Source organism: Ahaetulla prasina, chromosome 8, assembly GCF_028640845.1.
Source record: "Ahaetulla prasina isolate Xishuangbanna chromosome 8, ASM2864084v1, whole genome shotgun sequence".
In the NCBI taxonomy this organism is placed as follows: domain Eukaryota; kingdom Metazoa; phylum Chordata; class Lepidosauria; order Squamata; family Colubridae; genus Ahaetulla; species Ahaetulla prasina.
The window spans coordinates 27,808,232-27,833,314 of NC_080546.1; the positions used below are offsets into that span (position 1 = coordinate 27,808,232).

Consider the following 25,083-nt stretch of genomic DNA (forward strand, 5'->3'; position numbering starts at 1 on the left):
TTCTCATAGAAGGACAAGTTCAAATGTGATCCATATTTAAATGTGTTGTATAGTTTTATAACTTTCTCTGAAACATGAGAGATAATGAACAGTTTTACAAATAATGCCACTTGTTCTATTTTGTTCATAAAACCTTAAGGTCCAGTTGCCTAAGAAATTACCATGAGGCTATAACAACTTTATTTAATTGGCAAACCATATCTAACGCTCTAATTGAGGCTAAAGTTCAGTTCCAATTTATTGCAGCTGCTGTGTTAAGGACCCCTTGGAAAAAAAAATATTTAAGAGGATTCTTCTCTTTAAAAGCCATTTCCTTACACGGGAAGTTGTGGAAGATAGCAAAAGTAGAGGCGGGGAAATGATTCCAGAATTTTACAAGCAATATTAAAAAGCATTTTGGAAATGCTGTATTCACCAACAATTTGCAAAAACTTTTTTTACTGTCTCAAAAAGTAGTCCATTCCATGAAACTTTTAATATAGAGTGATTTTTTATCCCAGTTCTTGACAGACAGCTGCTGTGCTTCAGGAAACACGTTATCCTTAACAAGATGCACATGCAATGAAAAGCATCATTAGATTTCACTCTGGGAACTATAGAAAAGGAGAAATCTGGCCAGTTGCTTTGTTGCTCCTTTTAGGGAATTAGCGGATCCATATCTACATACTTACTAATTATTAGATCTATGAAGGCAGTTGTGCTTCAGCTTAAGAAAATGATGGAATTCTACACATCTAAAGCAGATGTGACATGTCTTCTCAGTGAGGCCTCACATTATTTGATGCAGTCCCAGGAATTCTTTTCTTATTGGTCTGCCTTCAAAGAAGTCTGTTCAATTGCTCCTAGGTAGTTGTTTGCATGTTTGGTAGCTTTTTCAGTTGTTCTCCCTAGGAACTAACTAGATGAAGAGCTCAAAAACCATTTGTAGAGCAAAACAATATGGCTACTTCATTTTGCACTTAGAAGTGGGGGGGAGGACACAGGATGCAACTTCAAAAGGGCTCTGTGTGAATTTTCATTCAAATGAAAGCTTAGCACAATCTGACTAAATAAGGATATTTAGCTACGGGGAATTTATCTGCTGCAAATCAAATTTGCTGCAATTGCACTGATTTGGTTCTTCATGATAGAATTGTGAATTCATTTTTATATACAAGGAAAAAATCAGCATATAAATCAGAATATAACCAACATTTCTATAACATGTATCGCTTAAAACCTAGGATTTTATACAGATTACTGAAACTATCTCCTTGCTGGCTGACAAACATCTAACGCACTAAATAGTTGTGATAAAAATGGGGGAAGGCTTCCCAGTTATTTTATGTTATTATTACAAACAACTGCAGTTTCGATATATTGGAAGGTCTTTTGCCATGTTTTTATTTTATATATTTATTAAATTTTTATGCTGCCCATCTCACTAACAGCTTTAAATAAATTGGGGGGAAAGTCTCCTACCAGGTTTATGATACTGATTCTCCCTTTTCAACTGTGAAGCCTCTGCTCTGCTCTTTGACGTGAACATTTTTAAAATTCATTTTATTAAAAAAAATGATAAAAGTCCCAGAGCTGCCCTTGCATGAAGCATAGATCCACCACTAAATTTACATTCAAGACTGATTTAAGCGGAGATTTAAAATATCACCCCTACTTGGAGATTATAAGGTGCTCCAGAAAAACCACTTTGTGCAATCAAGCTCAGAATCATGGTGTGTTTTCTTACCTGCTCCACCATGGCATTTTCTTCTAAAAATGCAGTGCCAGTCCAAAAGGGAAAATATTATTATACCAAACTTTGATTGTTTTGCAGCAATGCTGGTTTGAATTACAGTACAATATCCAATCAAGGATCATCTGAAGCTATTGCATTTTGTACAAGGCTCAGTCTTGAAGCTAGTCCTTATTACAGTAGAGATAATAAAATATGGTACGTATGGTATTTCTCTACCCCCTTTTCATGTTAGCCTATTAAAATGTAGAAAATTAAAGGAGACTCTATGACCAGGGCAAATGGAGAAGGGGGGAGAATAGGGAATAGGGAAACAAAAGGGATATCAACCAATTAAACAATGATTTGGCAACCTCTTCTTGTAGCGCATTTGTGAAGACTTATTCTGTCTGTCTGTCTGTCTGTCTGTTCTGTCTGTCTTCTAAGAACAATAACCAGTGTTACAGCAATTTTAATTGCTCACTGGTTATTAAGCACTTTACCCCAGTTAGATGGTAGCATTTAGCTGATTTTAAAAACTAATTAGGTTTGAACACCACTAGGAAATTCCAAGCCTGTATGCTAGACTGGAAGACAATGTCAGCCATTTGTGCACTGGCCCATAGTTGTCAAGAAAGTGCCATGAATATGTCCATGAAGAGATCAGCTATCAAATTTGATTCATAGGAAATTTCATCTTGGAAAGCCTCATCTAGCTATTTTCTGAAAATTCTTCCATTTCAGTTTTAATGCCAACCTCTAATGTGGGAAATCTTGATATGCAAATGGTCCAAAAAACCCTTTTAACAAAAGCATTTTAGTTGAATTTACATTCTCCCTCACAACTTTCTTAGAATCTTGTAATTTCAGTGATTTTTTTTAAAAAAAGAGAATAAATTGGGAAAACTTCAAGCTATATAACAAAGAACTGAATCTGTTGTTACGTTATGTTATTTGGCAGAAGATTTTTATACTATTATTCCATGCTGTGTTTCCATGTCATCTACCCTTCTGGAATTAACTTTTTCGTTCTCAGCAATTTTGTATTTCGATTAATCCTTTTGAAAAATTCCTGATTTTAAATAATAATTTTAAATAATAATTAAAATAAATAAATAAAGGGCCGTAATAGCTCAGGCTGTTAGAAGCCTGTTATTAGAACACAGCAGCCTGCAATTACTGCAGGTTCAAGCCCAGCCCGAGGTTGACTCAGCCTTCCATCCTTTATAAAGTAGGTAAAATGAGGACCCAGATTGTTGGGGGGGCAATAAGTTGACTTTGTAAAATATACAAATAGAATGAGACTATTGCCTTATACACTGTAAGCCGCCCTGAGTCTTCGGAGAAGGGCGGGATATAAATGTAAATAAAATAATAATAATAATAATAATAATAATAATAATAATAATAATAATAATAATAATAATAATAATTCCACAGCAACAGGTTTGGTGTACCACAATTCCTAGAGACTAAAATATATCCTCACCAAAAGCCCCCCCAAAAAATGGTTGTTTTTTTAAATATAAATATTCTTAATGGATTGATATACCTTAAAGTAGACAGAACCTTTTCACCATGCTGTTTTATCACAAGACAAATATCTTTATACTTGGAAAACCTGATTACTGCAATAATTAGAATGCTGTTCCAATTATAAAGCTAGAAATGAAATATATATATATATATATATATATATATATATATATATATATATAATTCATAAATGTGTAAATGACAATTTTACACAGAAGTTTCATTAAAGGATTACCATGTTTCAATACAATCACCCATAAAAAGTTATTCTTGTAAACAAGAGGTTCATTAGTCATAAATAGCATCAGGACCTCCAACTACTCGACAGTTTGAACCATAAGTCTATCTTTCAGGGATTGAAAAGCAAATATATGGCAAAAAAGAATGGCAAAATGAATCCATTAACATTTTGCAGCTATCAATTTCTTCATAGGACAAATGGAATTTCAAAGAATAGAGACATTAACAAATATTAAAGCTTCTATCCAAGTTAAATTAATATGTTAAATTAATATTAATAATATTCTTAGCAGAATATAAAACAATTTTAGGATGTTGCGAAAATGTGTGTTTGAGAAAAGCATTCTTCTCATTGTGTCTCCAAGAACATGATTTACTTATTCCCTTTTTTTAAATAAACACAATGGGGTTTAATAAATTGAAATATTATTGTTGTGGGCTAAGATTTGTTGAAATTTTTTACAGAGATATTCCCACACTGCTCAGACAAAAACAAATTTCTTATTCTATTCAGTATTTAAAGTGTGCATGTCAAATTGGTTTAGCAACAAAAAATATTTTAAAAACTAATTGTATGATTTTTAGTTTTAAAAGTTTTTTTAATTATAATAGGAGTCTCTGACTAATTTTATTAATTTATTTCTGAAGCTGAAAATGCCAATTGTCCAAATTAAGATATTAATTTAAAGTAGATGTTAGCAATTGTAGTTATAACCAATGGGCATGAAAAGACAAGTGATAATTTATCCTTTAATATAGAATATGATGAAATTTATCATTAGCATTTCATAACTGATCTAGCATAAATATCCCAGTATCCACCCAAATCTTCCATATAAGCTTTTTTTTTAAAGTTTTAAAATCTGAATTAACCCAGAACATTGATTATCATCAAACTGCAATTTTCAACAAAATATATCAGACTTTTCAAATCTATATAATAGTATGACATATCTAATGTCATATATTTTTAACGCAAAGCCGTCCAACTAAATAAAGAAACTATATGTGAATATCCCAAATATGCTTAGAAAGAAGAATTTATACCACATGATGTCATCTATCATTTAGAAACAGTCAAAAGTGTCAAAAATTCAAATTTGGAAACCCAACCTTTTTTTTAAATTGACAACTGAATAGTTTTTCAAGAATATCTGTGAAAATGAATAATTGCACAGAAATTAATGAACAATGTACTGACTTTTCGAAACTGTTTTTACAGGGATTCAATACAAAAACCTTCTGAGAAAACTTTTCCTATCCAAGCTTTAAAGGCTCCTACCTATGAATATCCACAGAAATTTCATTCTATATCTCATTCATACATTATGTAATTACTTAAGAAATATCACATGGAATAAACATATATAATCAATAAATGAATTGAATTCCCCTTTGGAAGTAGCAATAATATGGGACAGTTTCATGAATGAAGGCAATGAAATCATTGCCACATTAGATCAATTAACTAAGTATTTCACAACTCACTCAAAAACATTAATAAATTGTACCAAAGTTGGAGTAAAAAAGGGTGAAGTACAGAAATAAAAAAAAATATAATAATCCTATAATACTAATTTATATTTCTGTGAATTGTGAGGAAAAGTACAGGTAGTTTAAACGCACACGGTAATAGTTCCAAATAATTATTAAAAATTGCCGCAGAAAGTGGATATTCTTGTTTAATCTTTTCCTTAAACACAACATATTTTTTTAAAAAAGCTTTTTAAACCAAAAAAATAGCCATTATTCCTCACTATAGATTTGGGGATAAATACAACTCTCCCTCCATTTTATAAAACCTTTTGGGAAGGCCAAATACAGATATGTATGTGTGTTGATAGATAGATAGATAGATAGATAGATAGATAGATAGATAGATAGATAGATAGATAGATAGATCAATCGATCGATCCCACCTTTTGGGTATGACCTTTGACATATTCACTTATGTCAACTTGGAGGAGGGGACAACTGACCATTCCTTGGCAAAAGTCTTCCAGAGTCATATGGAACCACAATTTAAGAGGCCCTACAAATGAGTATTGATAATCAACCTATACAATCCAGATCATCATTAAAAGAAAAATCTCTTTTGTGCTGGAAATGTAAACAAATACCAGGATCTTACTATTATATGTAGTGGACCTGTCCAATGGCCAAAAAATATTGCACAAAGATAAAAAAGTGTTTAGAATAGATGACAGCACAACAAATAGATCTAAAACCCGAACTATTCTTATTAGGCATACTACCGGAAAAATACAATAAAAGAATCACTTACTTAATGTTACATGTAATAACAGCAGCTAAAATCTCATATGCACAAAATTGGAAAAATGAAAGTATATCTATAGATGAAAAGGTAATAAAGAAAATACTACAATGTGCCGAATTGAACAGGTTAACGATGGAATTTAAAAATAAAGAAGATCCAGAATATTACTCAACATGGGACTTATTGTACAAATGGTTAGATAGGTCCAGAGATTAGTAATTTAATAACGAAAGAAGATTAACAAAATAGAAATACAGTTATATAGATATATAAATTTAGGAATATATACTATAAGAAATATTAATATTGGACAGTACATGACTATAAATTAAAATTTATAGATAGATAAATATATAGAAGGTTATGGTATAATTATGAGAATAATGGTTGTAACTATGATGTACAACATTATGCATTTAAAAGAGACTATAACGTATGATTAAGAGAATACTGGTTATAACCAGGGTGTATAATACTATGTAGGGACGCGGTGGCTTAGTGGGTAAGACGCTGAGCTTATCGATCAAAAGGTCAGCAATTCAGTGGTTTGAATCCATAGTGCCGTGTAACAGGGTGAGCACCCGTTACTTGTCCCAGCTTTTGCCAACCTAGCAGTTTGAAAGCACCTAAAAAATGCAAGTAGAAAAATAGGTACCACCTTTGGTGGGAAGGAACAGCATTCCATGCACCTTTGGCATTGAATCATGCCGGCCACATGACCACGGAAACGTCTTTGGACAGCGCTGGCTCTTCGGCTTTGAAACGGAGATGAGCACCTCCCCCTAGAGTCGGGAACGACTAGCATGTATGTGCGAGGGGAACCTTTACCTTTACCTTATAATACTATGTATACTTGAAAAGGACTGGATACAGCCAGTACACTGTCGTTGCAAAACTAGAAACGTGATGTATTATTTAAAAAAATGTATAGTAAAATATTAATAAAAAAAGAAAAGTCTCTTCTGAGTCAAACTCAGTTTTCTTGGCAGACTCATAGAAATGGAATGAATCACAACTTCACTTTCACCTATAGCCTGGTAATATCTCATCCAAAATACTAACCAGCTGTGCCTAGTTTCTGAACACAGGCAATATTATCCTGGTAGAAGTGACTAGCAACAAATCACTTATATATTTCAGAAATTATATTGAAAAGCAGATTGGTGAAAAATAGAGATTTTGCTAGAAGGATGGATCATTCTTTAGACATCTGCCACTAGCAACCCTAAGGTGTGATAAGCTAAATTCTTATTTCCTGGCCGAGAATGCTTAAGGTATACTTTTCCTTACTTGATTGCCAGTTTGCATCCAGAGAACTGTTAGCACAAAGATTAAGTCTGCAGCTGTGGAAACTTCTGCCTGGTCTTTTACATGCCTGTTCTGGTTGTTATCCAAATCCCTCGCTGTCGGCCTCAAGCTGTTATTGCGGCTGCTGCGGCTGCTACAATATAGAGTAGCATCTACTCCTTGGCAGGATGGAGAAAGAACTGGAAGAGAGACGTGTAGCCAAAGGTAACTAAAGCCCAATATTAACACATCTTTCATACCTATTCATTTCTTCAGAAAGGTCTCTAGAAAGATGAGAAAAAGAAACATATAAGATGTTTCCCCTACACAAACCCTAACCCTAACCCTCACATCCTGGACATAAACTGTTTCAACTCCTACCCTCAAAACAACGCTATAGAGCACAGCACACCAGAACAACTAGACACAAGAACAGTTTTTTCCCAAACGCCATCACTCTGCTAAACAAATAATTCCCTCAAACTATCAAACTATTGTCAAACTGTCAAACTATTTACTAAGTGTGCATTACTAGTAATTTATTTATTATTTATTTTGTTGAGTACATATTAAATAATGTATATAAGTATAAGCATGAATTGAATACGTGAAATGAATACAATTAAAGGGAACATTAGGACAGGGACGGTAGGCACGCTGGTGCTCTTATGCACGCCCCTTACAGACCTCTTAATCTTCTCATCGTTCCCATCACCCATCTCCTTCCACTTATGACTGTATGACTGTAACTTTGTTGCTTGTATCCTTATGATTTATATTGATATTGATTGTTTCCTGATTGCTTATTTGTACCCTATGACTATCATTAAGTGTTGTATCTTATGATTCTTGATGAACGTATATTTTCTTTTATGTACACTGAGAGCATATGCACCAAGTCAAATTCCTTGTGTATCCATCACACTTGGCCAATAAAAAATTCTATTCTAAAACACATTACAACTGATATACCATTCTCACAATTGTTGTCACTGCTAGGAGCTGTAATCCAGGAATATCCAAAAGGCAAATGGTTTGTCATCATTGTTATAGGCTATTCTAATATTCAGAAAAGAGACTAGAGAACTTTTAGGCTGTGAAGCTTGGTGTATGATATACTGATATGTACTGATATCTATTTTTAGCTAAATTCTTGTTGTTGTTATTATTCCAATAAAACAAATACCAAATATCATTGATTGAGTTCAAATCCACTCCTAGAGAACACCAATTGCATATTTAAATACATTGTTTAGAAGAATGTATGGAAGACTCTCCATTAAGTGAGTCACTTTGCATTTATGTAACACTAAACTAGGCGGGCATGATGGTTCAGTGGGTTAAAGATACCAAGCTTGTCAGCTGGAAAGCTGACAGGCCAGGTTCGAGATCCAAGCACCATATGATAGAATGATTCTCATTCCTGTTTCAGCTCTTGCCTACCCAGCAATTCGAAAGCATGCAAATGTGAGTAGATAAATAGGTACCACTTTGATGGGAAGGTAACAGTGTTCTGTGTAGTCATATAGTTATGCTGGCCACATGAACAAAGAAATGTCTTCAGACAATGCTGACTCCCTCGGCTAAGAAGTAGAAATTAGCACTGCACCCTAGAGTTAGACATGACTAAATAAGATAAACGTTTACCTAAACCCGAGGATTTTGTATGTTTCCTATGTCATTGCAAAGTGCAGTAGAGAACAGAGAGAGTGAATTCAAGCTCACATAGACAAATAATCTATAGCAAGGGTCCCCAACCTCCGGTCCATGGACTGGCATGAGTCTGCAGCATGCCAGAAATTGGGCAAATAAGTGAAGCCCCATCCATGGGATGCAAACAACACATTCTTTCCACGGACCTGGTCCCTGATGCCCAAAAGGTTAGTGGCCACTGTGTAATTAGTCAGACCTGGAAAACTAAGTTATTTGGGGAATAGATAATCTCACTGTTTACACCAGTGAGAGTCCTCTAAATAAATGTGGTAAAAGAAAAATAGGTTCTTGTTTTGATGATCAGAATTTATTCTGTACCATTGAAGTTTTTAATGTATATTTTCACTTCCAAATATTTTAAGGGAGTGAAAGAAATTGGCTTAAATGAATTGAACAACAGGCTGAGCTAAAATACTTGATATTCTCTCTTACTCTGAGTATAAAGGTCTTTTATTATTATCCTATTTAAACACAAATTTTCTAAACATGGTTCAGACATGGTCAGAGGAAATTCACTAATTTTGATACATGTTCTCTTTTTACCTTTCCCAGGTCTAATGATTTTTGTTTCATGTTATGGGTAACATTAGGAATACTAATGTTCTATATGTTCTTATATAGTTCTTTGCGTGCCTCTTTGCACTTAGATGTATCTCAAAATATCTAATGTCACATGCATGTAAAGAATGCATAAAGCTGGTTTCTGAGGAAGAAATGTCAAATTGAATAGGGTTCCACAAAAAGCAGAGCTAGCAACCTTAGCAAAATGAAGAGCTGGTGAGACTGGCTCTTTGAAACCACTCTGGACAAGGAGAGGACTTGAGATTACCCATAAATACTCCAAGCAGTTGCTATTTGTGAGGAGATTACAAGTTAGCAGACTCCAGCAGGTTTACAGCTTTAGGAGACGGAATAACCCTCTTATTCAAAGTGTGCTTAGCATCTTTGAAAGGCATTTTTCTAATCACTTTTAGAAATTGCTTGTTAACTGCTTTCCAGCTATTAAAAACTTTGGATTGACAAGTTTGATCATACCAAATAGGTTTTCTTCAATCCTTCGTGAAATAATTTTAATTACAAGTTAGAACATTTAAACAATTTGGTGAGAGAAGGATAAGCAGCAAAAAGCTGATAATAACTTTGATTTTAAAAAGTTACTACTGAGGTAAGGATCCAGATAAATTTGAAATATGATTTTGAAATTAATTATAAGAATCCGTCCCATTGGAAAATATTTTATTTTGAATTCTTAAAAAATATAGGATGGAATCTGAAGGAAGGAACTAGAAAACACTAAAGATTACAATTACAGGAAAAGAACACTTATATTTGACTAACTAATACAGAATGGAGCAAAGTATTTTAACATTTCACATATTGAAGGATATTCTTGAACAATGGACCCAGAAGTTAATTGTAACTTCATATCATATTGATAAACTGTTATACTATGGAAATGGAACAAGTTTTACTGGGCAAGACTGAGACTGTTCTGAAAGTGGAATTAAAATTGACAAGCCACAAAAATGATATGGGGAAAAATGCTATTCTGGACATACAAAAGAAATTGGCTAATATATTAATCAATAAAAATATATACAATAAAGAATGCAGGAGAGCTACCTAGATGAACTTCCTATATGGATTTTAAAAAATGGATTGTTCAATCTTTGAAGAATTTTGTGAGAACAATGTAATCAAGTTTTAAGATATTATTTGAAAGGAATAAAGACCAAGACTGTTAAAAGTAAAAGGAAAAAATATAAACTTGGTTTATTTGATTAGGTTTAAAACAGATATGTTGTTATCTTGAATAATGAATTTAATGAACTATTCCTGTTCTGAATGAAATAATGAGGTTTTTAATAATTTGTTTATAGATAAGAGATGGCCACAGAAAATACAAGCATAGATCATTTATTGGATTTTAAGAGAATTTTAGTAAAATTGTTTATACTTACGATGAAGGTGGAAGTCGTTTATTTATTTTTCCTTGTTATATTCATACATTTTGTCTTTTATTATTTCTAATTCTCTTTTCTATACGCTTTTTCCAGTTTGTATAAGCATTTTTTTAATTGCTATACTTGTAATTTTTGAAAAAATTACTATTAAAAAAGAATGCATAAAGTTAGGGAAGAGCCAAGTGTAACAGTTGCTAAAAGAAATGGGGGTCAAATTGTGAAAAAGTAAGCAAGTTCATTGCATATTCTTTCCAATATGAAAAAAGAAAGACCTATTCATGAAGAAGATGAATAGAATGCTAGCTTCAAAATGGAGATGCAAAAGAAATCTGCGCATATTCTAAGCTAATGAAGTCTTTAATTTTTAAAAAATTCCACACGGGTAAATAATACTACTTTTTATTACTTTTTAGCTCTGTATTTTTTTAAAAAAATACTTAACTGTATACTTAAAACTTTGAAATAATACAGTTACTAAAATGTCAAGATTAGCTGCAGAAATATGTTCAGTAGAAAATCTCACTACCTGGGATGCAAAATGAACCCACATATCCAAAATATGAATACAAAGTATAGGAGATAACAGAATGCTCTGTAAATACAGGCCACTCCTTGTGGTTTTATAATAGCATTTTTAAACCAAGTATGAAATGTTTTCTAGACAAATCAATTCATCCCAGTAAATGCTGACTTTTCTTCTGTGTACGTATTCATTATTAATATGTAGACCAGAATCATGCTAACCGCATAATTTTTATTAACATATAAGGAAATCAAGTCTGGAACTTGGTAATGCCAATTAAAACTATACTTTTGTGTCTAAACAACATTTAATGGCCCACACTTTTTTTCAACTTCAGTTCTCTCATTTTAAAAAGAGAGATGCATCCTATACAGATAAAATATTTTATTTCGGTCTTTGACAGTAAAAAACATTACATTGAATACACATGCATTTATTTATATATTTCAACTATAAAACTAAAATCAGGTGTGGTGGGTTGGGTTGAAGAAAGCATAATTACCCCAAATTCATACAACCTATTCTAAGCCTCATTCTCTGGCTTCCAATGCTAAAGGCCATGGTCCCAAACTTTCCTTCATTATGCAAAACCCCTTATCAGAATGTCCCTGTGAAGATTGGGAAATGTGTTGTTATCCAAAAATTAAAAAGACCACTTTTATTTAATTTTGGGTAATTAGATTGGGTAATTTTGCCTAGGTTTGGGAAGCATTGCCTTAGTCACTATAAATAACCTCCACCCACAAACATTCATATCATTGCCATAAAGATCAAGGATAAAAAATGGATAGAATGGAAGCGAGAGACAAGAAAGCTTTGATATTTTTCAAACAATTTCTTGTATCCCTCAAAACAAATTCCAATAGTCTAAACAACTTAAGAACTACTAATCTAATAATGGTTTCTTTTAAACAAAATGGTTATGTACTAATTAACTGGAATCCATGTAACCGTTATTTTTAAATACAGATTTCATGCTCTGACACTAGAAATTTCATTTCAGTAGCTCTTTTTTTAAAACAAATAAATAAATAAATAAAAAGATTCTGTAACATCCATCACTGATATTGCTGGTCCTGCAGTCTTAACTATAAGAGCCATTGCTGGAAGAACCAAAAGCTAATGTTTTCCTTTCTGTACTGAGTCTAGAAAGGGATCCAGTCCAATTTTTTTTCTGCCACAGATTCATCTCTCTATCTTTCAATCACAATATGCAGAAGTCATTAACAGCACAAAAGAAATGAGTTCTGATTTCCATTGCCATTTCTTTCGTTTTCCCATATGCTTTTACTTTAGCTGGTGATAAAAATCTGCTCTGCAATTCTTCAAAAGTTCTCTTCTATTGAGAAGGAGGCTTCTGTTTTTCTATTTTATTCACAGGATGGTTGAAAATTTCGCTCAAATTTCTCTAGGCATTTTTAAGTTGACTTTACTACTTGGAGAGGAGTGCTACTCCCTATATTCTTATTTTTTGCTACACATCCTTCCATTGCTAGGTATGGTAAGCAAGCAGCAGTCGCAACAAGAAATGGAAAAATTACGATCATTTATCTGTTTAGTTGCATTCCATTTACCTCTAGATGAGATATTTTTATGAACAATAACTGTTCATAAATAACTGTTCATAAACTGCTGATAACAATAACTATTTATGAACAATAACGGAACTACATAATTTAAACAATCAAATTCTCTCACATTTGTCTACAGCCCTCCTGATGGACTAGATTATTTTGTTCTGTCTTACCTTTATCTAAAGAAATATAATTCCTAAGAGTTAAATCCAGCCACAGAAATACTTGAAATATCTCTTAATAATGGTAGGTCACGTTTTTCATTTACCCATCTTTTTAATGCCTATTTGTTTATCTTCACGCTGACATAAAATTCCGTGTTTTAAAAAACTAATTATTATTCAGATGCAGAACTCTTGTCATCTCTCTGGAGCGCAAAGTTTTCAAGTACTGTTACAGAACTTGGTCAAGTTGTGCAAAACATAATACTGGATATTTTTCATGGAACTTTTGACACTTGGTGTGTGCACACACAAAAACGCAAGCCCATGCATAGCAATATAGACAGTGGGAGGCATAAAAAGAAGTCATTTGCTATGTTGCTTTCTCTCCGAACTGCAAACTCTAAAACAGAATTTGGAAAGTTTTGGTTGAGATGCATCTTGTGAGTGCTCCCCAACTGGCCCATAGCATTTTGGCAGAGTTCTTTCCTCTCCATACTACAGTCTCTCAACCAGAAATCTCTCCAAATAAGAGGAATTAATGAGCAATGATTCCATATCACATCCCACATGGACCATTCTATTCCCTTCAGAAGGAAGTAGGATGAAGCATTCCCCTGTACAGGAAAATATGCTTCATGGAAGAAGAGATCATTTGCCTTTTTCTGGGCAGGAGAAAGTACAGAGCAATTATTCCTTTTCTCTTAGTGCACAGAGAAAGTCCACTGTCTCTGAGTAGAAACAGGGGACAGTTTTCTAATCATGACAAGATAATTAGCGTTGAGTACATTGTGTACAGAACATACTGTACAAAAGATGATGTTCAACGTGCCCAGAAGGTTTATAACCTTTACCACATAGACATCAGAAGTTAGAAAAAGTCCACTGCTTATTAGGAAGCAAAGACCGACATATTAGAGAAGATTGCAGGGAGATGCAGGGTCCCAATTAACTTTCTAAGAACTTCTAAGTGTTGCTTGATAGAAGCCACACTTAGAAAACAGAACAGAAGAGAAAGCATTACTAATGAATAACATTTCCACTTAGAACATGGTTGTGCACCGGATGTTACTAGATGCTATTAGTCTAGATGGATCATGGTCTAAGATGAGCTGACTAAGAGAACTTATTTTACTGACTATAGCAATGTTTGCTTCAATCTCGTAGGGCAGCATGGTATAAGACATGGATTTGTGATGGGAAAAAGAGAAAAACAAAATAAAGCCATCATCAGCGGGACTGGCTTGATTTTTAAATTTTTCAAATTTTTAATTTTTAGTAATTTTATAAGGGGTATTTTAGGCTGGGTCAATTTGACGGTTTTAATTTGGCTATTATTGAATATGTATTTTAATTGATATTTTAATTTTGTATATTTAACTGTTTTAACCTTGGCTGTACACCGCCCTGAGTCCTTCGGGAGAAGGGCGGTATAAAAATTTAAATAAATAAATAAATAAATAAATAAATCATTGTCTATGGATATTCTCAGTCATCCCAAGTCATGGTTGTCCCAAAGGTGCTTTTTCAAAAGGCAACTGGACTTTCTTTGTTTTGTTTGAACGTGTTTTACTTGTCACCCGAGAAACTTCTTGGGTTCAGCTCAGTTCAACTTCTGTTGAGCTGAAGTAGCTTCTTGGGTGAGAAGCGAAACATCTTCAAGCAAAACAAAGGAATTCCAGTTGCCTTTTGAAAAAGTACCTTTGGGAAAGCCACCATCATTTACCTAGCAAACAGGTAAGTTCCTTTTTCATTGCAGAGAAATTAAATCTAGGTTTTCATAAAAACCATGCCTGTACAATATAAATGGGTTATAGTTTTTTCATAATAATACAAGTTGTGAGGAAACCACTAAAATATTTTCTTTTTTACAGTCTATCAATTAAAGATTAGGTAAAAGGTAAAGGTTCCCCTTGCACATATGTGCTAGTTGTTCCCGACTCTAGGGGGCAGTGCTCATCTCCATTTCAAAGCCAAAGGGCCAGCGCTGTCTGAAGATGTCTCCGTGGTCAGGTGGTTGGCATGACTCAACGCCAAAGGCGCACGGAACACTGTTACCTTCCCACAAAGCATTTTTACATGCTTTCAAACTGCTAGGTTGGCAGAAGCTGGGACAAGTAACGGGAGCTCACCCCGTTACGCAGCACTAGGGATTCAAACCGCTGAACTGCTGACCTTTTGATCGACAAGGTCAGCATCTTAGCCACTGAGCCATCACGTCCCAAAATTAAAGATTACAGAACGAATAAATGACAGCAAAACGCAGACGACAGTCATTCCACTGACTGTTTTTAATTGTAAATTATTCTACTCTAATTTCTAACAATCCTTTAGTCACACAATGAGAAAAAAAACCTGACTCTTGATACTTCATCACCACTATAAATCTTCAGGTTAACGCTACCTATATTCAAACTGAATATTCAAAATGAAAAATTCTGCATTTCCTTGCTTGAGGACTCTATGCTGTTTACCTTGCTAATGGGAACCACCTTTTGAATGTATATACATTGGATAGCTTCCTATTAAAACAGACATCAGTTACCCTATCTTTGCAGGAAGTCAAGGAATGTCTTTTCATTTAGTGAATGGATTTGAGATCAACTGACTGGGAAATGGTCCAAAAATGAAGCAGCTGATGGATGCAATACCTCTTCCAGAGAAATACACTGGGAAATGTTTGCTTCACAACAGACTTTAAAATACACCTAAGAATCTATTATTTAGACTTTTTAAAAAAAAATTAAATGAAGATCTTATCAGTCACATATCCCATATCATCTTATGAAAGATGTCTGTTAAGAACAGAATTGATACTTTTGGAGCACTGACTGATTCTAGGCTCTTTGGTTGTCACTGTGTTTCTGGTTGTTCAGAAAACTTGTGACTCAATACTGTCAATCATGCAGGATTTCCACTCTCTTTCAAAATAAAGAAAAAGAGGTATAAGAGAACTTTTTACAGCCTATGTAATCAGTATCCTTCAGATCAAGATAATTAAGGATGCAGTGGTTCTAACCAACTTCTGAGAAGCCCAAAAGAAGAAGAAAAGAATGGGGGGGAAAGAAGGCAGAAAGGGAAAGATTCTATGACAATTTGTGACTTATGTGCCTATTTTGTGACCTTGAAGCAACCTTTTACAGTTATTCACCTATATAAGATTTGGAATTATTCTTAAAGCATTCTTTGCCCCTATCAGTTTTCTGACTACCATACTTAATAAGTTATCAAGTTACCGTTTTCTATTTTCTGCTTTCTTATCTCAGAGGCAGTAAACTATAAGTAAAGAAAAGAACAATGTAAAATAGTGCAAGATTTCTCAATTTTTTTTTTAAAAAAAAAGTAGATGGAGGAGAATGAGGGATTTTGAACTCAGACTGCACCAAATTGAAGGAGATGTAATTTAACCTGCTTAACCTTAACATCTATTAAAGCTATTTAGCACAGTGTTGGGCCATAAGAACTTCTATGGCTCTCCAGATGTTTCAGGCTACAAGACGTATTAGCACAGTTATCATCTTCAGGATATCTTCTGCATTAAAGAAACAGCAGAGATTATTGCGACATCATGAGGATTAATGACGTCCTTATTCCATAAAGTCAGTGGATCACAGTTGATATTTTATGCTATTTTAAAGATCTTGCCTTTAAAATGCCACAAGTCTCTTTGTTGGAAGAGATTAATATGGCTCCCCTATGAAAATGACATTGTGCATGTTTTTATTTCTATAATCAGGCTAGCAACAGAAGAAAAACAATAGTAAGCGCTTTTCTCCTCTTTCTCATTTTTACAGCTGCCTCTAAGTTTTTGTGGGGAGATCTGGCCACAGGTCTCCGGAGTTACATCTGTTCTATTGCTAAATCTGGTTAGGAACTAGTATTACTGGAAGAGATTGAAAAAGTTCCATCTCACTCCATTTAATAATTCCTCATGGGATGGGAGGAATGTCCTACTCCTTGGGGAACAAGGCTTACTGGTCTCTGATTTTAAATTTACTACTTCCACACTCATCCATAATGGGAATAGCATCAGTTATTCTAACACCACCCGTCATCCCCACAGTTTAAGAACTATATTGAAAAATCCTGATTTTGATGTTCCCAGAGCTAACCTGCTGTTTCATATTGTGGTTTCATTTGAAATATTGCCATTTTTGCACTTTCTTGTGAATCTTTGTTTGTTTACAAACAAACAGGAAAACACCAAAACACCCCTTTGGTGGTCATACTACAATCCTCATTGTCAATTACTGCTGAAACAATATGCCCACAGAGTACTAAAAACTTGAGTCTTCAGTCTTCCATTACTGTCCAAGAAGTCTTTCAGAACTAAACCCGCTTTAGCCTATCTCCAAATGGTACTGAGATACAAATCTTAAATCACCAAACCAGTTAGGATTGCCTTTTTGAGGAATTTATACATATCCGAGGTTATTGATAGTTCAGCTGCAAGAAGAAGAGGGAGGGAGGGAGGACGGAAGGACACCATTACTTTGAGAGGACCCTTGGATGAGGTACCCCTATCTTCCCGGTCTAATCTTCCCTTCTTCTTGTTTGCCACCTCTCCACGATTAACCGTCCAGATGCGATTAACTGCCCGTCCCCAAAGCGTGGAGCCTTGGATCTGCGCCCTGCGAGCCGGTCCTCGAAGGGGACCAGGTCTGGAAAGAAGCAAAGAGGAGCGAAAAATGCCCAAGGGCGACGCTAATGCACCTTACCTCGCCTTGCCGGTGATAATGCTTGAGGCCTTTCCCACCCTGGCCAAAGAGTTTGCCTTTCTTGCCGCTCCCCAGAGGGAGTCCTTGGTGGAAGGTGGCCGACCTGTTGGCCGCCTGGGTCGGCGTCTCGCCCATGAGGGTGGCCTTGATGGCGTTCGCCTTGGTGCCGTCGAGCTGGGAACCTTCCACCACCAAGAGCGCGGCTAGGAAGAGGAGAGGGCGGGAGGAGAACTTAGTCCAGCTCTGCATGATCGTCTCTACCCTCTTCCTAGACGTCTTCCTTCCTTCCTTCCTTCCCGGAGCTGGGCTGGGCGGCGCAGTGGCTGCAAAACAACAGCAACGACCCCCCGGCGTCGGCGAGGGTCGTCGGAGCCGCGCGACCAAAGGCGAGAGCTCCCAGTCAAGGTCTCCGGGGCGGCATGGTGGCGCGCCCCCACCTCCTTCTCAGCAGAAGAGCCAGTCGCGGAGGAAAGGAAGGAGACGGAGACCTGGTCCCGGGCGGGAGGCGGTGGCTGAACCCAGAGCAGGGAGCCTCCCACCCGCGAAGCTCGGCTGGGACGTCTAAGGGCAGGAAACAAAAAAAGTCCTGGATCCGCTCCCGCGTCCACCGCGTCGCCTTTTGCCGTGGGAGAAACTCAACCCAGATCTGCTCCGAAGCGGGGACTGGCCGGGAGAGCAACGGCTGACAGCTCGCTCGGTGGCTCGCTATCTAGGAATCCAGGCAGCCTTCCACCTTCCGTTGGCTGGTCCGGGGCATCCCGACAGCAGGCAGATGAGAGGCTTGGGACGGAAGATCGGGCGCTCGGCTTGTTAGGCGTGGAGTCCGCCCTCCCGTCCTCCCCCCTTTCGTTCGTTCGTTAGTTCGCCCGTCCCCAGCAGCCGCCTCCTCTGCTCGCCTTCTGCCCCCTTCGCTTTTATAGCTTCACCGGCGGAGTTCTCTTTTCCTCCGCCCCCCGGAGCCGCAGAGTGACAGGGAGCGGAGCTGACTCATTCCTTGAGCCCACTCCTCACCATCCTCCGTCCCACCCGGCACCTTCGTTCCCTCCTCCTGACTCTCCGATCTCTTGAAGGTTTCTTGGAAGATTGCGCCTTTGCGCAGGGAGTGCCTTCCCTTAAGCTTTTAAGAACTTAAGTTTAAGTTCTTCTGGTAAAAACCCTGAAGGATGGATGCGACTGAGGATGAATAATTGTGAGGGTCTAAGTGTTTGGATCCCACCCTTGGTCTAATGAATTCAGGATGGTTAGACTTGGTTACCCCAGCAAATTGTCTCAACCTGGTCCAGGGCTCTGCCCAACAAAAAACTTGGAAAGTTTTGTACATACAGTAGCGGCCAAAATTGTGGAAACCTTTTGGGAAAAGTGTATTTTCTAAAACTAGCTAATAACACCACTTTTTTGGGGAACAGCTCCATAAAATTATATATCAATGGAAAGATAATTTAATCAAGAATGTAATGCAATAACTTTTATGAAGGATTTGCTATTAGAATGATTGCTTCTATTAACTGAGTTTTATTGCTGGGTCGCTTGTGACTAACAAGTTTCTTTAGTCAGCTCCATAGATTTTCAATTGGGTTAAAGGTCTGGGCTATTCCCAGGCCATTCCAGCAGTGGAATATGATTATCTTGAAACACCAAACAAAAGTGGTGTTATCAGTCATCAAACCTCAAAAATACACTTTTCCAAAAAGGTTTCCACAATTTTGGCCACTACTGTATAGATCAGGAAGAGGAGGAAGAGAAATAGGAGGAAGCAGTTTCTCTCTCCGTCACTCATACATATAAAAACAAATTTGTTCAGGTTTCAATGGAACAAATGTTGGCTACCATCACAGCTAATTATATAAGGTAGTTAGTGCAATTCAGTTATGTACTCATTATGATGCTATTAGCCAAGTGTACTATTGCCTAGAACCCTTTTCAGTTGTCGCCTACCTCTTGTTCTGTATTGGAATATATTGTGAAGCTGGAGAAGACAGAAAAAGAACTTGGCTGACTACAAGGTGATTTGCTGTAGATCAACTGTAAACTCTCAAACTGAACAAGAATAGAACTAGGAGAAGAAGAAAGAGCTGGAATGTATTGCTAGAAGAATCTTTGAGCACAGTTTTGTTTTGTTTTTTAAAAGAAAAAATTGTCACTTCCTTGAGTTCAGTTTGCAGTTCAGTACAAATTTAATTTGTAGTGATATTTGATTTGGTTTGGTTTGCTGCGGTTTGCTTGGTTTTGGTATGTGGAACCTGAATATTCATATAACAGAATAACAGAAAATGAAGTAAGAAATTCTGTATACCTAAACTTGTCCATTCCAAGGATTCTGTCAAATGTAACTGCAAATACTTGAACAAAGGCCATGCTTTCCTTTAAACTCTCCTGTTAGAGAATCACAATTCTCCTCTAAATGATTTTTATTAGTTCTCAAGAAGAAGCAGGAGCTTAATACTACTTCTATACCTAGCTTTCAAGTTACGTTATTATATTCTAAAGGAGTAATACTACTTCTTTTCAAATTCACTTAGAAGAATCTATCTTGGTGTCCTTTGGATGTTCCTTCTGACAGTATGCATGTACTTAAAAATTTTCCTTTACTTTGAATTACATAAACCTGGTTAGGATGCTAAATTAGCTCCATTGAGCAAATAACAAAAGCCCATTATAAAAAATTTTTCCTTCACTGTGTTCTCCATTTTTTTTCTTTTTTCTGTGTTTTGAAGGGGTTGTTTTCTTTTTAAAAAGAAGAGCAAAGTTTGTCCTTTTCAGCAAAAAACAAACAACCAAAACCACTTAATTTACATTTGACACTTTTATTTGTTATTGCACATTCAGTGATAACTAAGCTGGATTTTAAGATGTCATAAGTCATGTCTTTACAACAATTTTATATTTATGGAATTGAAGAGAAAATGGAGGAAAGCTTTATACATGATGTATGTGGTATAGCTGATGAAGATGAAGTAAACAATTAATAAACACAGGTTCTTACCATCTTATACTGAGCTGATCAAAATGAGCATAACAAGTACTGCCTCTGGACGGATGTTTTTTCCTTTAAAACCTATTTCATTCACACTTAGACCGACAACTCTTACCATCTCTATCTAGCAAAGTCATGGGTATGATGGTAGCCAAACATACTACAAGCTTTTAAGGCATAATTTCATCTAGGAGGCTAGAATATTTATCCAGAATTGTGTATAACCAGATGCACTTGGACTGTATATACATGAAATAATGTTATGTTTAGAATGTTTCACAGAATCCTAGGGCTGAAAGGGATTTTGGGGGTCTTCTGGCCCAAGCTCCTGCCAAGACAGGAGACCTTATTGCATCCCAGACAAATAGGTGTCCAATCATTTCTGTAAGATCTCCTGTGGTAGTGCACCCGTAACTCTGGGAGATAAGTTATTCCATTGATTTATTGTTGTTATTGTTCTCCTTAGTTCCTGACTGGATCTCTCTTTAGTGACCCATTCGTGTCCTGCCCTTAGGTACTTTGGAGAATAAGTCAACCCCCTTTTGCTTGTGACTACCTACCCTCAAAGAGAGTGATCTAATCATCCCTGATCCTTTTCTTCATTAGACTACATATACCTAGTTCCTCATATATTCCTCATATTTCATCCTTCAATTTTGATTCCTCCACTCAAAAGAGTTGGATTCAGCTCTAGGAATCTAGCAATATGATAACTTAACTTGAAAGCTGGGCTGGAACATAACTTTAAATTGAGATAAAACACTAGCTCTTTTCATCCCTCATTGCAAATATTAATTTTAGCAGCATTTCAGGCAGCTGGCAGAAGATTTGAAACCCTATCAATTTATGTGAAGAACTGATCTTTTACTGTAGCTCATTACATAAAAGTATTGATCACACACAATTAACTAAGAATATAATCTAGTGTTTTTTCAAGATTACGATTCTTCACAAGAATCTACTATTCTTTATAGAAGAAAATCAAATGTGCATGTCTACTAATCATTAAAGATTATATAGTTCAAACAAATGTTCAAAAATATGTCTAGTAAATGTTGGAAATGTAACCAGAAATCTGGCACATATTATCATCTGTGATAGACTTGTGTTAAAGCAAAAAAAATTTTGGGAAAAAATATGCATCTGGTTAGAAAAGATGTTAGGAAAACATTTAGATTTTAAACCTGAACTTTTAAAATTAGGTATAGCATCAGAAAAATTTTATAAACAAAGTGTATATTTTAATATTGCATATATTAACAGCAGTGAGGATTGTAATTGCTCAGCACTGGAAAAATGAAGAAATACCACTAGATAAAGAGATAATTAAGAAGATATTGGACTGTGCAGAAATGGACAAACTTACACTGAAGATCAAACAGAAAGAAGATACAGAATACTATCAAACATGGAATTTATTTTATTAATGGCTGGAAAAAGGGGGTAAAGATTATGAATATAATTTGTATTGTTAAGCAAACAAAATAACACAGACAACATTATGTTTATTAAGCACTAAATAAATGTAATAGTAGAAAAATAATAACACTTAACTAAAAAAAGATTATATAGCCCTAACTTGTAAGTTATGTAAGTATTTTTCCTTTTCTTCCCTTTTAATTATTTACCATCTTCTCAGATGTAAGGTAAAAAAATGTCTTGCATACTCTTTGGTGAACTTGAGTTGAAGTACTAGAACTATTAGCTAACACCGATGTAGGATTCTAATATTTTTAAAATATGGTTGAAGTTCAGAAGTTAAATGAATCATGAGTCATGTTTCTTGTTCACCTTACATGGACAGCTCCTGTGCTATAAAATGATTATCATGCAGATTTGGGATGTTCACAAGTCACTCAATAAAATCTTCACTTTCCTTAAATTGAGGAAATGTATTTTCAAACATAAATAGTAGATGGTTGAGAAACAGGATAAGAGAAGTCAAAAAGAACAAAATATATTTCTATCTTATCCAAAATAATATTTCACATATGGTATTTATTGACCTCCCTTCTGCTGTTGTTTATATTAGACAACCATCTTAGAACTGAGCAAATATGTTTTGTAAATATTTTGTTCAGAGATTGACAAATCAATTCAAAAGCCTCTTAGGAGTCACAAGGTTGAAAATGTGAATAAAGGATTTGTAATAAATAAAGTCAATGATTTTAGATATCTGTGAAGCTTAAATCATACCAAAATATGAGAGACAGTTTCAAAAATAATCCAAGTATAATCTGGATAATGTTTTTGAAATCTGACACAAATTGAATAATTTTATCATGTTTAGCTCCTGAAAAGTCTTTAAGGTTACTTGTATTTCAAGACAATTAGTCAATGATTTCAAAACTAGAAGGTGAAGATGAAGACGGCAGTAGGATTCACATAGAGGAACAGATATAGAATAGAATATAATTTTTTATTGGCCAAGTGTGATTGGACACACAAGGAATTTGTCTTGGTGCATGTATACCAAGAGGCATTTTTTTCCATCAAATCTTACAATTAAAACACATAAATGTGCTGGTATACACTATAGACACTATACGTGGCCAAACAACTGTGGTCTCTAATTATGTAATAAGGTTTTTATTATTTTTTCTCAATTCTATGCAAAAGACGTCCAGCCATATGTGCAAATGCATGATATTGCCTAGCCAGCTGTTCACTTTAATATGCTGGATTTCTGCTTTCAAGGACTCATTTTCCCATTTTCCATGAGAAACACTAAACATGGCATATTTCCTATGTGTCTAACGTAGAATACACAAATAGACACTCTCAGGATTCTACTATTCCACATGTGTCAATTAGTTGCATTTTAATTGTTTTCAATTTTTAGTTGATCTCTCTATCTCAAAAGCTTTTAAGTCAACTGTTTATAATTCAAAAACTGTGAAAAGTCATTTTGAAATGCTCTACATCCTCCCTCTTCAATATTATCTGTACTTAAAATGAAATGTGTTCCTAATTCTACACAAACTTTTGTAGACAGTGACAGAATGAAAGACATATAAAAATAAGGCATTCATGCACAGAATCCAAGAATCTCTGGCTTGTGTGCAAAGGAATACAATTGAAAGAAAGAATTCCATACATCAAATACACTGAAGATAATATAGCGGCTACCTCAATTCAAAGATTTAAAAGCAGACTTCAAGATGTTGTTCTGCTGAAAGGAGTAATCTACTGACTAATGCATCACAACTCAGTACAATGCAATTGTTAAACAGTTAAAGATGTGTATAGTTTTGTTGACAAGCCAGCTAATCATGATTATATCTAACCTCTAAATTTTAATGTGAAAGTATTTGTGACTCATCCAAGCGATGAATATGCTAGTCTTATTGAAGTGATTGGTATATCAACTATTTTGATTAAATCATCTTCCAGTATAGAATCAGTTTTAAATCCTGTTGAATGTACTGACATATGGTGTTATTCTTTACTCTCTTGTTTCAATGGAACCAACAGGCGCTGATTCAACATACTAGCTTTTGCTTAGCATTTGACAGCTGGCCAAAGGATGTATTTTGTTCCAGGTCTCACTGCATAACCTTTTTTCCAGTTTCTGCAGCCTCCCTGCTTTTCCACACTTCCATTAAATCCCAATGGGAGGCATTCTTATTAAAAGGTAGAGAGGGCAGCTGAAGTGATGGAAAGATGCATACCCGACATTAACTATACACCACCAATAAATATCGGAGATAAATAGCATAGAATTCTTTATTGGCCAAGTGTGGTTGGACACACAAGGAATTTGTCTTTGGTGCATATGGTCTCAGTGTACATAAAAAGACAAGAAACATTCATCAAGAATCATAAGGTACAACACTTAATGATAGTCATAGGGTACAAATAAGCTATAATAATAATAATTATTATTATTATTATATTATATTAAGTTACTAATAATAACATACCAGAACAGAAGCCTCTTTTTCAGAAGAAGATCTTTGAAAAATTTCAAGACAGATGAGTTCTATTAAGTTAAAATTATGCAAAATTTATGCACAGAGAAACAAATTCATACTTCAGGTTACAAAAAAATGGTAGATTGAAATATGGACCCATGACCTCCTTCAGCATCCACCATATGTAAAACCAACGGATAATGTTCTAACACCATTTCATCAATAAAATAAAGAATGAAAAGTAGAAATAATTGGGAATGAAGAAAATCGATACTATTGTAATATCTTACTTGCCTTTCCATTAAAACCTGATCTGCCTTTCCTTCATTTGTCTGGGATTTTTGTAATATATCTTCTTCATGTTTTCTTTCTTCCTAATATTCCTAGTCTTCTCAAAGTATCAAATGAATGGAGCACCAGGGAAGGCTGACTCAATTGCCTAATTGGAGAAATGACCCATATGAGAAGAGAAAGAGGGACCAATTTACAT

At 35.2% G+C, this 25,083-nt stretch overlaps 1 protein-coding gene across 1 annotated transcript in view; it reads right to left on the reverse strand.

The window, feature by feature from the left end:
• The window catches only part of DKK2 (dickkopf WNT signaling pathway inhibitor 2), a 61,438-nt gene extending 42,527 nt beyond the window's left edge, over positions 1 to 18,911 (reverse strand). Inside the window, exon 1 of the mRNA XM_058193348.1 lies at positions 17,706 to 18,911. Coding sequence (XP_058049331.1) covers positions 17,706 to 17,954 — 249 coding nt within the window. The 5' untranslated portion in view covers positions 17,955 to 18,911. The remainder of the gene's footprint in view (positions 1 to 17,705) is intronic.
• Positions 18,912 to 25,083: the final 6,172 nt, after the last annotated feature.